The following is a 13,962-nucleotide window of genomic DNA, read 5'->3' as shown; positions in this document are numbered from 1 at the left end:
TAACTGGGTTGAAATACCTCTTAAGAGCTAAGAACAGCACAGACTTACAGAAAGCAGTAATTGTGTAATACTGTGATTCTGACTAGGATGATTGCCACAACCTTCCAAGATTTTATGAGTTAACATACACAAGTATGTGTCTATTAACAGGCACACTAAACATAGAAAGCATTGACTTCGTGTCAATCTCTCGGGGAAAACGATACTAGTTGGATCTTCTTTGGCTTCCCTCTTAAAGCAGGCAACACCCACTAAACATCTGTTTTCCATGGAATTAAACACATGTACACAATTTTCCTTCTAATTTTCAAATAATCATATTCTAGTCTACAATACAGCTAACCCTTGGTTTTATAATACAAACAAGTAAAACAGCAAAATTATTGAATTAAAAATGGAAACAGGCTTAACTCCATAAATAACATTCAGTTGTTAGGAAAAAAAAAATAAGCAAACCTGTATTTTTCCCCCACTTCAGTCTGAATGCAAATTCATTCAAGGGGGCGATGACGATCAATTTCCACTCCTGCTCCAACCTCTTATCTGTTAAGTGTTACTCCTTTCTGAGATTCTGGGGTAGACTGTGATCTTTTAATATCACAGACACAGGCATGAAATTACAGTGACAAAAGCTGTCTTGTAAAGATGTACCACCAGCATTACTTCCATCTCCTTCAAAGTGCAGTCAGTCACAGTTCCTGAAAGCTAGCATACTTTAGGGATAGAATACCTGGTACTAAACTATAGTCCAAGCTACCATCCAGATAAACTTCTGACTAGTCTCTCATGACCGACTTCTTCAAATACTAGAATGCCATGCAGTCAAGATGAAATTTGCAACTCTAGAAACTGATCTCTCTACAACACAGGCTGAATAAAAGCACATATAACAAACATCACTTAAAACACACACCTTCAGACAGGCTAAAAAAACAAAACTGTAAAACCAGCCATCAAGATAACTCAGGAGGTGAAGGCACCTGCTGGCAAGCCTGACAAACTAAGCTTGATTCATGGGGGAAGGAGCACCAGCTCCATCAAGAAGTGTCTGACTGGCACCTGTGAACTGGGGGGTATGGAGGGGTACGTTTGTACCCAAGTACACACATGATGAAATAGATACAAAATAAAATTTAAAAATGTATACTGTTAAGTGGTTGTGTAATAATACCATTGAGGGGGTAGGAAGAAAAGGAAATTTTGGAGCGAGAGAGAGCGAGAGAAAGAGAAAGAGAGAGAGAGAGAGAGAGAGAGAGAGAGAGAGAGAGAGAGAGAGAGAGAGAGAGAGAGAGAGAGAGAGAGAGAGAGAGAGAGAACCAGTTTCAAAAAGTTCATTAAAAAACAATAAGTAGAAAGATTCACACAATGGGAAGTACCTGGGAAGTACCTGATTTGGATAAGGAGAAAAATCTTGACTATTTGTTTTTAATTTTCCCTTTTTAACTACATTTTCCTAAATAACATGCACATATGCTTTTATAATTTCAGAAAATGCTACTTTTACTTTCTAGTCAAGCAAAAAAAAAGTCTGCTTTACTCTCAAAAGGCTCCAAGGGAGTTCTCCCTACTGAAGAGCCTATGGGAGGGTGGGGGTGTGGGAACGACACAGACACAGACAGACAGACAGAGACACAGACAGAGACACAGACACACACACACACACACACTTTAAGAATCACTGCCTGTTTGGTCATTAACATTCATTGATGGCTTTTGTACTAAATTCACCCTGAGAAGTAAAAAAGACACAGAGGAGCTGGAAGAACTGCCATGATACGGTAACTATCACCAGGCCTTAAAGTCTCTTTCAGAAACTTTTTTCATTTTATGGTAAAGAGATTATCTGTATTTCACCTATACCCAGTATTTTCAGGGACCCTCCTCTTTTTCCTTCATCTCCAAATCTTTCTCCATTTCTTTTTTCTTTTGGTTTTTCAAGACAGAGTTTCTCTGTATTGTTTTGGAGGCTGTCCCAGAACTCGCTCTGTAGACCACTGGCCTCGAACTCAGAGATCCACCTGCCTCTGCCTCCCGAGTGCTGGGATTAAAGGTGTGCGCCACCAATGCCTGGCTTTTCTCCAATTCTTAACTAAGACGCATTCAAACAAGAATATTTACTGGGGATGGGGGCGCGCCAGGATCAGAGGACAAACTGTGGGAGTTAGTTGTCTCCTGGGGACTCACCCACTGAGCCATGGCATGTTGTGGAATATTATTTTCAGATGTGTTACATTTGTTTATGCTGAAGAACATTTGTTTTAATGATGCAAAGATGTGTTGCAGTCTTTCATATTGCATTGTTTAACTCTGTGGCAACACCTGATTGGTGTAATAAATAGCTGAATGGCCAATAGCTAGCCAGGAGAAAGGAGGGGCGGGGCTGGCAGGCAGAGAAAATAAATAGGAGAAATCTGGGTGGAAAGATCAAGGAGCCAGAAAAGAAGCGGCCAATCACCCAGCCACACAGCCAGACCTGAAATAAGAAGGAAAGAAAAGATATACTGAAAACAGAGAAAGGTAAAGGCCCAGAGGCAAAAGGTAGACGGGATAAGTTAAGAAAAGCTGGCTAGAAATTAGCGAAGCTGAGACCGGGCATTTATAAAAAAAGATTAAGCCTCCGTGTGTATTTCGGATCTGTGTGGCAGGCCCCCTTAAGAGTAAAAGAACATTACAATCTCATTGGCTTTGGCATCCTTCTTACAGGCTTGCTAACTATGCTGCACTAGAGCAGGAAACAAAGGTTCTGACCTAGCAGACAGAGTCAAACATCACACTCTTTAACAAGCCACTTTTGCCTCAGCATCTTCAGGCACAGAACACTTACTCATCTAGACAACAGTCAACTAAAACTTAAATAATTACTATTTAGATGCTGTTCAAACATCCACATAATGAACTGATTTTTTTTCCCTTTTCCTTTTTCTTTGTTTTTTTTTGGGGGGGGGATACTATATAGACCTGGTTGGCCTCAAACACTCAGAAATAAACCTGTCTCCATAGGCATCTGTGTACTCTGGGCCCAAGAACTGAATAATATAAAGGCATTTAATGGAACAGCCAAATATCTGTAAATCTCGATTTTTTTCCGCTATTTTTGCATCGAATTACAATTGAGACTTTTTAAGAATTTCACAAGAAATTTTCCTAGGATCACATTTTCCATAAGGCTTTAGACTTTAATCAGAGATAGTAACTATCTGAAAGGAATTTCAATTACCTTCTATGTGGATAATGTACTAACCTTATACTGTTTACAGTTAAGTGTAAATTTAGTTGATATCTTACTGACAAAAAAGGAGAGACAACTCATTTGTTTCAGTTTTTTTCTTAGCTGCTATGAAGACCAGAATACAATTTTACTGGCTTGGCTTCTGTTACATCTGTCAGTATTTTCTCTAGCTCTTGATATTTTAATGTAAATAACAGAATTTTACTACATGCATGTTTGACGCTGTTTCAAATCATGAGTAAGAAAGATGACTACTGCCAACATCAAGGATGTAGATCAGAAGTCAACATTCTACACAGTTACCTCTGAATTATCAGTAAGCCATAAAACAAGCCTAATAAAGTTGAGATAATTATTGTTGCTTTTCAAATTAGAAGGGTGGGCAGATAAAGAAAATTAAAAAGGTTTAATTTTCTTGAAAAAAGTATGAAAATACAGTTCTCTACAGAAGATAATAAAAGGTCTAAAATTTTAAGTTTACTTACCATGTGTTTTCAAAATCAATAGTGTGTTAGTAGAAACAAAAAAACTTACATACCTTATGTAAACAAGTGTCCACTACCCAATTGCACACATTCTCCAGGTCCTCAGAGACCTCAAGCCTAGACTTAACAAATTCACAGAGCTCCTCATTACTCATCACATCCCAGATCCCATCACAAGCCAAGACGACAAATTCATCCTCTTCTGCTCTTAAAATCTCATACACCTCAGGCTCTGGAGAGACGAGCTGTTCTGTTGGGCCCTTGCCATCTACACACTTGTAGTCATAGTCCCCCAGAGCACGAGACACCGCTAATGAACCATTCACTCGCTGGATCATCACACTGCCTCCTGCATTCTGGATTCGCTCCTTTTCCATCGGATTACAAGGTTTGTGATCCTGGGTAGAAAAGCAGACTTTTCCATTCCTACACAGGACAGCTCGTGAGTCACCACAGTTGATAAAGTAGATATGTGTAGGTGAAATCAGAACGCCCACTGCCGTCGAACCGCTCCTGTCCATCCCATTTCTGAGGTCTGAAAAGTTACGCATATATTCATCAATTTTCAAAAAGCCAGTTCTGATACCAGTCTTAACGTTTTCCACTGAGGGCTCGAGAGCAGAGCCTGGTGTGCCAGCTGCCCTGAAGTCTTCATTAGTAGTGATGTGTTCCAATAAATGTGCTGAGCAATAATTTGCCACCCGGGATCCAGCATGACCATCGTAAACTGCAAAAAATGACCAGTTTTCCAAGCCATGAGGAATGCCCACAACAGCTGTGTGCGCGTCCTCCATTTCCACTCTCCATCCTTGCATGCTGCTCAGGCCATAGCGCAGACCGTTCCCGGCACCATGAGCATTGTGTTTCTCAGTTTTGGGTTTATCCAAAAAAGCACCCATGTTTAGTGATGAATCTGAAAGAGAAAAAAAATGGTGTTCAATGTCTAAATTTGACATAGCTTATCTACAGTGCTCCATTTATTCTGAACCAACTCATCTCCTACGTATTTTCTGCATTACCTGACTTGTGGGGTAACAACAGAAGTTCCCTGACACTCTTCTTAAGACACCAATTTCGTTTTAATGGTTTATTTTTATTTTATGTGCACTGACTGGTGTTTTGTCCGGGTCAGATCCTGTAGAACTGGAGTTACAGAATTGCAGCAAATGTTCTTAAACACTGAGCCATTTCTCCAGTTCCTAAGACATTGCTATTTCCCCCCTCATATTTTTGTTTGTTTGAGACAGGGTTTCTCTGTGTAACAAACAGCTCTGGCTGTCCTGGAACTCACTCTGTAGACCAGGCTGACCTCGAACTCACAGAGATCAGCCTGCCTCTGCCTCTGCCTCCTGAGTGCTGGGATAAAAGGGGTGTGCCACCACCAACTGGCTAATACACTGATTTTAAACACAGCAAGTAAGAGAGAATCTAACCAATTAAATCAGAATCTCTCCAGGTAGACCAAGACATCAGTGGGTTTTTTAGTTTGTTTGTTTGACTGCTTCTGTCACCCACTGTCCTGGAACTCACTATGTAGACCAGGTTGGCATAGAATTCACAGAGAACAATCCACTTGTCCCTGCCTACCAAGTGCTGGAATTAAAAGTATGCACTACCATACATAGCCTGCAATGCCTGCACTGGGAAATGGAAGCAAGAGAATTAAGAGTTCAAGGCCACAAAGGAACTCCACAAAAGCCACGGCTGTTACACAGAAAAACCACATTTAGAAAAAACAACCGAACCATCGAAGAGTTCAAAGGCAGCTTGGGCTACAAGTCTACAAAAACATAACGTGCAAGCAGCCAACCTCAGAATTTTCTAAAGAAAACTGAGAAATACAACTGGGTTAAAAATATTTTTTTAATTCAGCTGGGCACAATAGCATATTCCTGAAATCTCAGGTACTTATGAGACTGAGGCAGATAGAGCAAGAGTCAACTCAAAACAAACCAACCAGACCTGGAGCAAGTGTCCTGAGTGAGCCGGCTACTTACTGTTCCTCGCTGCAGTGATTTTCAACCTGCCTCTGCTTCCTTGGGAGGCAGGGAGGCCAGCCTGGTCTACAGAACCGGTTCTAGGAAAGCCAGGGCTACACAAACCCTGACTTGAAAAACTGTTGCTTAAAAAAAAAATGAATATAATGAATCTGGAGAGATAGCTCAGCAGAGTTGTATTTCCAACAACTATAGAACTCCAGTTCCAAGGGATCTAACACCCTTTTCTGGCCTGTCAGGACCAGGCACCCACACAGCTACTTACATACATGCAAGCAAGACACTCTTACACATAAAAGTGAATCAATCCTTTAAAAAAAAAAATTTACAGGCTGGCCTGGGAGGTCACAAGTGGGCATAGAATATAAAGTTTCAGCCTCTTGCCTTGTCGACAGATTTTGGCTGATCTTATCAGTCATGTTAAGTGGGGCACACTTTCAGTTTATAAACACATCTAATTATGGTTGATATGTATAAGCATCCATATAAAATGACAATGGACAAAACAAGATATCAAGAATAGGTCTTTACCTTTTTCAAAGAGTAAGTGACTGAATACAATGGTACACTAGATACTTGTGTAACTGAGTCACATAGACTCAAATCAAGAATGGATATTTTTATCTACTGCAATTTGGAACTATATTTTTTTGTTTTTTTTTTTGTTTGTTTGGTTTTTTTGTTTGTTTTTTGTTTTTTCTTTTGGTACCTTGGCTGTCCTAGAACTCACTCATAGACCAGACGAGCCTTGAACTCACAGAGATCTGCCTGTTCCTGCTTCCAGGCTGCTTGGGTTAAAAGAATTTGCAACCACCACCCAGCTCCAGTTTTCATTTTTTAAGCTCATGCCTGTCCTTTTTCCCTCCAGCTCTGCAAAGCCATGGTTCCTGAAAAGTCAGGTTTGCAGCTTCTGGAACACTTTCAAAGGACTGACCACTAGCATGTGTCCCACTGTTCTGAAATGCCCCAACTAACTCCACTGGTATTCTAACTCCACAAGACAGCAGCAAGAGTAGTTTGTATTCTGAAGCCTGAGACAGCTGAATTAAGACCTACTGACTTTGCTGCTTTTTGGTTACTATCATGAGTTATGAAGACAAACAAAATTCAAGCTCAACTCCACACTAAAGAATGTGGCATTAGTGCGGGCGATCTGAAAGTGGAGGCGAAACTCCAAATGTAGCAGAGTTCCTAGCACCAAGGAAGTTGGGGCAGGAAAGCACTGCCAAGTGTCAGACAACACTGGGATACACAGTAAGTTCTGGGACATCCTGGAACACACTACAGAGCACTCCCTCCCCCCAAAACAAAGAGAACAGACTGACTGAAACTCTGTTTAGGAAATGGTTGGGCTGGTCATAGTGGCACAGGCCTTTTATCCCAGGACTAGGGAGGCAAAGGCTGGTCAATTTCTTTGAGTTCGAAGCCTGCCTGGTCTACACAGTGAGTTCCAGGAGAGGCCCTGTAGGAACAGGAAAATCAGAAAGCACATTTTGGGGAGCATCCTTAGAATAGAGAAGGTAAGAAAAGAATAAGCCCACCTAACACTGAACTCCTGGGCTTATCCATTCCCAGATCCAGGATGAGTGAGTACATAGAGGGCTCTGGTCAACACAAAGGTCTTTTCGTGCTCGCTTCGGCAGCACATATACACAAAGGTCTTTTCAACCACCCCAGTGCTGAGGATCAAACCAAGACCTCACAGGCTAGACAAGGCTCTGACACTGGCCCAAGCCCCCCACCCCAAAAGAGACTATCTAATTAAGCATGCTAAAGAAAGGAATGTAGTCAAGTTAAAGTTGAAGTACAGCCACTTATCAATCACGCTGTTAACATTTAAAAATGACTCACTACACTGCCATCTAGGGTTTAAAGCAGGCTGAGAGCACACACTTAGCTTGTATGAGATCTTAAGTTTGAGCCTTAGCGCCACACACAAAAGTGAATAAATAAGTGAAATAAAAGTGAGTAAGTAAATAAATGAAACAGACAACTAACTAAATCAGGACTCTAGACTGCACTCAGTGTTCACTGGGCCTCTGTCTTTTCTCTCAGCTTATCCAAAGCCCCTCTTCCTGAATAACCACAGTTGGATAAGACTCATCACAAGGCAATTTAAATTGCAAGTCACGGACAGGAAGGAGCCTTGACAACTTCATCCTCCCACATTACTACTCCCACTTTTACCAACATACGTGTAAACAACTGTCTGCTCTTTACAGCATAATGGGGCATACTGCAGGGTCTGGTCCATGAATCTCCAGGAACCACCATGACACTCACCTAAGAAGCCTCTATGGTCCTCCCATACTTAATTTTGTGCCAGATGCTCATAATAATATGCAGTCATATTAAGCAAATACTGCTGTAGTCCTCACTGTATAGCAAGCATTACTTTAAATACTTGACACCTATCTTTTAAATTCTACTCTTTAAACCTATCAAAAAAACAACAACAAACCCAAGCAAAAAATTAGAGAATTTAATTAAATATCACTAGACAAATAAAAAAACTTCAACAAAAGGTATTCAAAGTCTGCAAAACTCCCTTGGCTATAGCTGGTACACTTTTGGTAGAGGAGCATGTGAAGGCTGGCAAGCGGCCCATCAGACAGCACGACCTGTCAACCCCATCCCATCAACAGGATGGAGCAGCGTCAGAGATCCCTCTGGCTCACGGGAAAGACTTCTCCCAATGTTCCTGTTCTTTTAAGTAACAATAGTGATAGCTTTTCTTAGGAATTCTACATGTCACTCTATCATTTAACCCTAGTAACAAGTAAGGTTAGCATTTTTAAATGCTATTTTTAATTATGTGTCTCTCTGTGGGTATGTGTCCATGAATTCAGTGCCCTCCAAGGCCAGAGGTATCAGATCCCCAGGACCTGGAGTTGGCTTTAAGTTACCCAGTGTGGGTGCTGGGACTCAAACTTGGGTCCTCTGGAGAACAAGCACTCTTAGCTGCTGAGCCTCATCTCTGGCACTCTTAAGAGTCTCACTTTACAACTGAGAAAAGTAAAATTCAAAGGTACTTACTGGAAAAGCTGATAAAGTTCAAATAAAGTCTATTATTCAATAGAATAATAACAATGGGATTTTTAGTTCTGACAGATGTACCACAATAATATAGTTAATATTATACAAACAAGTTAAGAGGTCTGAGGGAGCGCACGCCTTTAATCTCAGCACTTGGGAGGCAGAGGCAAGCGGATCTGTGTGTTCGAGGCCGGGCTGGACCGACAGCCTCCAAAACAATACAGAGAGAAACCCTATCTCATAAAACCAAAAAAAAAAAAAAAAAAAAAAAAGAGGTCTGAGGGAATTCTCTAAATTATCTTCATAAGCTTCCTGTACATTTAAAATTACTTCAACATTGCAAAAAAAATTTTAAATGGAAAGTAATGGGCTGGGGAATATAGTTCAGAAGCCCTGGCATGATTTCCAGCAGTATAAACTAGGCATGGTGGCCCACACCTAAACTGTCAGCACTTGGGAGATGGAGGCAGGAGATCAGAAGCTCAAGGTCACCCCACACCCTCACTCCCACATACACACAAACTGAAAAGTTAAGGTAGGCCACAGTTAAGGCTTTTATACCAACATGTTGGATAAGGTTAGGCCAACAGGGGAATTCCTTCCACTTCTGGTTTTGTGAGCCATACTACAGTAGCTTAGAAATGTATACTAAAAAATGCCAAGATTATATAAAAATTGCAAACTCTGACTTGAGTCTATTTCTAGGGTATATTAAATATTTTCTTTTTTAAATCTGAGCAATAGTACTTGGATTATATCCCTAAGGAAAAAAAACAAGTATCCATAAATCCACATTGATAAATAATTGAGCAAGGCATGGGGGCGCACACCTTTAACCCCAGCATTCAGGGGGCAGAGCAGGCAAATCTCTGAGTTCAAGGACAGCCTGGTCTACAGAGTGAGTTCCATGACAGCCAGGACTGTTACAAAAAGAAACCCTTTTTCAAAAAACCGATGGATGATGGATGGATGGATGGATGGATGGGGGAGGGGAGTAACTTCACTGTTTAGACAAGTATTCCCATCAGTCAAGTGGTCAAGGTCAGCATTAACAATCATAAATCACATCCATATCCAGTTCATCACTTGACACAAGATGAAAACAGCACATTGCATCTGTGGTCTCAAATAAACCTATAGCCCCTAATTGCAAGAAAAGCAGATTAGTCATGATATAGGGACATTTTACAATATCCAACCAATATTCCTCCAAACTGTCAAGGTCATAAAAAGGAGGAAAAGTCTGAGAAACTGTCACAGGCAAAGGGGACTTCAAGAACATGATGACTAAAATATAACGTGGAACATTTCTGTAATTTGGCACATTTACATAATGCGGTATATTTAGATAATGTAGCACATGGAACAGAAAAAGGAGCTAGGTAAAAATAATAAAGTATGAATAAATTATAGGTTTCAGTTAATGTGTCAAGGGGCTGAAGAGATAGCTCAGCAGTTAAGAGCACTTATTATTCCTGCAGTGTCTGGATTCAGTTCCCAGCACCATGTCAGGCAGCTCACAGCTACCTGTGAATTCCAACTCCAGTAGATTTGAACCTTTGGCCTCCACAGGCACCTGCACACACATAAGGTGTACAGTAATTTGCATAGGCACACATACTCACAAAAATTAAAAAACAAATCTCAAAAAATAATACATCAACATTTACTCATTAATAAACACAGCTCAACAGTTCTCCTGGGTTTCCCACACTACCAGAAACAATCTTCTGAAGGTCATTTGCATGACTGGTAATAGACAAGGAATGCTAGCTAGGGATCTCCCAGGGACTGGCTCAAGGAGTACCTACATGTGGGCTCCCCCCTTTTGAGGATCTCAGCAATGTTGAGAATTTTCTCAGCAGACATCTTAGGCAGAAGCTTTTTCTGAACTCTTGGAGGGTACAGTGTTGCTTGTACTACATTGTGTTGGTTACAAGTAAGTCACTAAGGTCCAATCAATTAAAGGTGGTAAATCCCACTATTAAAGATTAAAATTTTACAGGTATGTAGCTCGTTGAGAGAGAACATGTGTAGCATGCAAGAAGCCCTGTGTTCAACCCCCAACATGATTTTTTTTCTTTCTTTCTTTCTTTTTTTTTTTTTTTTTTTGGACAGGGTTTCTCTATGTAGGCCTGGCTGAACTGGAACTCACTCTGTAGACCAGGCTGGCCTCAAACTCAAAAAGATCTGACTGCTTCTGCCTCCCAAGTGCTGGGATTAAAGGCATGGGCCATCACCACCTAGTCCCAACATGATGTTCAGAAAGATATAAAAGTGTGTGTATGTGTCTGTACTTATCAAAAGAGATTTGCTTTGAAAAGATGAACTACATACAGAGGGTCTGGATTTAAATGTACCAGGTTTCGTTAAGGATGAAGCTGTCCTAAAAGCCTAGTTAACTTTGCAGTCAGGCATAGAGGCACACGTGTACAATCCTACCACAGCGGTAGAGGCAAGAGATCAAGGTCATCCTAAACTTCAAAATGAGTTCAAGAGTAGTCTGAGCAACATGAAACAATGTCTCAAAAAAGGAGAAAAAAAAGCTGTAGATTTGCATAACACTGGTAACTCAACTTCCAGAAACCTTGGAAACCTGAGGCAGGTGACCAACCAATCTTTGAGAATGTTCAGTACTTCAGATGACTGATTTATAAACTGCTTAAATACCACAACACTCCATGGGAAGCTTAGAGCTTGCACAATCACTCTACACAGTGAGGAAGCCTACTAAGTGATATCCTTGCTCACTCTATTATCAATGTGAGTTTGCATCATGAATGACAGAAATGTGAATGGAATTTGGACACATGGAATATTACCCAATCCTTGAAAAAAAAAAACTGTCATTGTGAGACCATGAATAAACCCTTTATCAAGTAAACTATGCCAAGCATAAATAACTTACAGTAGTAGTTAGTGTAATTTAATACTATATAGTTATGCTGCACTGTACAGAGAATGCCAAGAAAAGAAATCTGGACATACTCAGTATAAATATAACAATTACAGGTCAAATTGTGCAGTACACAATGAACAAAACAAACACCAGTCAAACTTAAGTACTGGAAACTGAGGAGACTATGTCAACTGGGGGGAGTCTCCAGCAGCCTACACACCACTGCTGTAACACCACCTAAGTAAAGAGCTTGGTAAGCAGCAAATCTAGGTTCTGATTTTGGAACTCTGGCATTTTCCCCCTCCAAATATTTCCAATCCAGGGTTGGTTGAATACACAGATGGAGAACCTGCAGATAGAGGGCCAACTGTGTAAGGACTCTAAAACCACCCAACTTGGAAACAGCACAATGGTGAATGGGGAGTGGGAGAGACAGAGGACAGGGAGGTATTGGTGAAGATGAATTCCCAGTCACACGGGTGTAAAACACTATATTTAAACTGGCTATGGTAGTGCAAGCCTATAATGCCAGCACCAGGGAGGCCAAGGAAGAACACAAATGTTAAAACTATCCTGAGCTACTCACAAGACCCCACCTCACAAAACAAATACAGGAGCTGGAGATGGCTCATTGATGAGGAACACTTACTATTCTTAGTGCCCAAGTTCAGTTCACAGAACTTATGCAGGGCAGTTTAAAACTGCCTGTAAGTTCAGCTCAGGATGAGCCAAAGCTTCTGATCTTCTCAAAACCTATTCATGTGCACACATTCACTCATGCTACACACCCACAAACACACATACCCGTAATAAAATAAATCTTTAAAAAAATAAAAAATGTTTAAGAGTTCTAGAAGTATTTTAGGTAGGAGATATTAGTTCAATCAACTATTCCATATCATAATCATACATATTATGGGAATGAGAGAGCACACAGCACAAACACACACACAATTCTGTACCCCATTAACACTTGTGTTTATCTATTTATTTATTATTTATCCATCCATCCATCCATCCATTTTTTACCTGTTTGTTTGTTTTTCGAGACAGGGTTGCTCTGTGTAGTTCTGGCTGTCCTCAAACTCACAGATATCTGCCTGCCTCTGCCTCTGCCTCCCAAGTGCTGGTATTAAAGGCATGTGCCACCATTGCCCCAGCAACATACAGTTTTAAATGTGTAAATTGGGGGGGGGGGGTTAAAATGATAGAAATAGTCTTTAAAGGAAAAAGGACAAAGAGAGAAGGAGATGGAGAGAAGGACAGAGGGACGGAGGGATGGAGAAATCCATCCCCAAGGTGCAATTCTCCATATTCTCTCAGAGAGAAAGAGAGACTCAAAAACAGGGGAGAGAATAAAAATAAGAAAGCTGTCAATTGGTCGGGCGTAGGAGGCAGCGCTGCTTAGCTCTGGGAAACTCCTTAACTGCTTCTTTGATAAATTTCTTTCTCCCCTTTCTGTGTTCTTTTGCAGTAGTTATACCTTTATATGCGCTGCACTACATATAAAGACTGAAAGCAGAACCAAAACCAAAAAATGAACTCAAGTTTCAAAACACTAGTGTTAAAGATGACATCCTAAAAATTCCCAGAGAAGGGGAAAAACTAGGTCATACTACTGAACCAGAAACGAAAACAGCACCAGCAATCTCCAGAATATTATCTGGTGAAGTAAACATGCAAGTAATTTCCCCACAGAACTATAGGTAGAATATTCTCTCCAGAGAAATCCTTAGACACAAGAAAAATGCATTTCTTGTAATCGAACACTCTACAGAAGTTAGAAACATGACTGATATTCATATGTATCACTATGAATAAACCTTAAAAACAAAGTTTAAATGAGTGTGATGGCATTTATTTTAAAATTAGAAAATTTATAACCAACCAGTTTAGAAATATGAATATGTAGCAAAATATGTTTGAATAGTAGTGTAAAAGTTAATATTACTATGATAGTTATAGGGAAGAAAAGTGATGAAGAAGAACTTAGATACAAACAGCAAAATGTTATTTGGTGATGGGATCATAGGTCATTAATCTAAAAACTACATTGTAGAACTATTCAAATTGCTTACATACACCAACATAATGACTCTCCTCTGGGCAAAGCATCCAATTTTAGCACCCAATTTAATGATTATTAATACCCATATCTTTACAAATATTACACCACTATGCCCCCAAAGAGTATTTGTTCTGTTCAACTGTAGAGTATGAAAATGCTATGTAAACACATATGTAGAACAGAAACTGTTTAGCCAAAACAAATGTCACTTCTGTTTTAACAGATGTCTGGTCTAACACTTACAAAGA

General features: G+C 40.2%; 1 protein-coding gene across 5 annotated transcripts in view; it reads right to left on the bottom strand.

Moving 5' to 3' along the window:
• The window catches only part of Ppm1b (protein phosphatase, Mg2+/Mn2+ dependent 1B), a 53,216-nt gene that overhangs the window by 22,645 nt on the left and 16,609 nt on the right, over positions 1-13,962 (bottom strand). For all 5 annotated transcript variants that reach the window (XM_040739130.1, XM_005077260.4, XM_005077261.4 and 2 more), the window contains exon 2: positions 3,768-4,627. In XM_040739130.1, the coding sequence (XP_040595064.1) occupies positions 3,768-4,613 (846 nt within the window). In that variant the 5' untranslated portion in view covers positions 4,614-4,627. The remainder of the gene's footprint in view (positions 1-3,767; positions 4,628-13,962) is intronic.

Source organism: Mesocricetus auratus, unplaced genomic scaffold, assembly GCF_017639785.1.
Source record: "Mesocricetus auratus isolate SY011 unplaced genomic scaffold, BCM_Maur_2.0 Super-Scaffold_100676, whole genome shotgun sequence".
NCBI lineage: Eukaryota > Metazoa > Chordata > Mammalia > Rodentia > Cricetidae > Mesocricetus > Mesocricetus auratus.
This window is presented reverse-complemented; position numbering and strand designations above follow the sequence as displayed.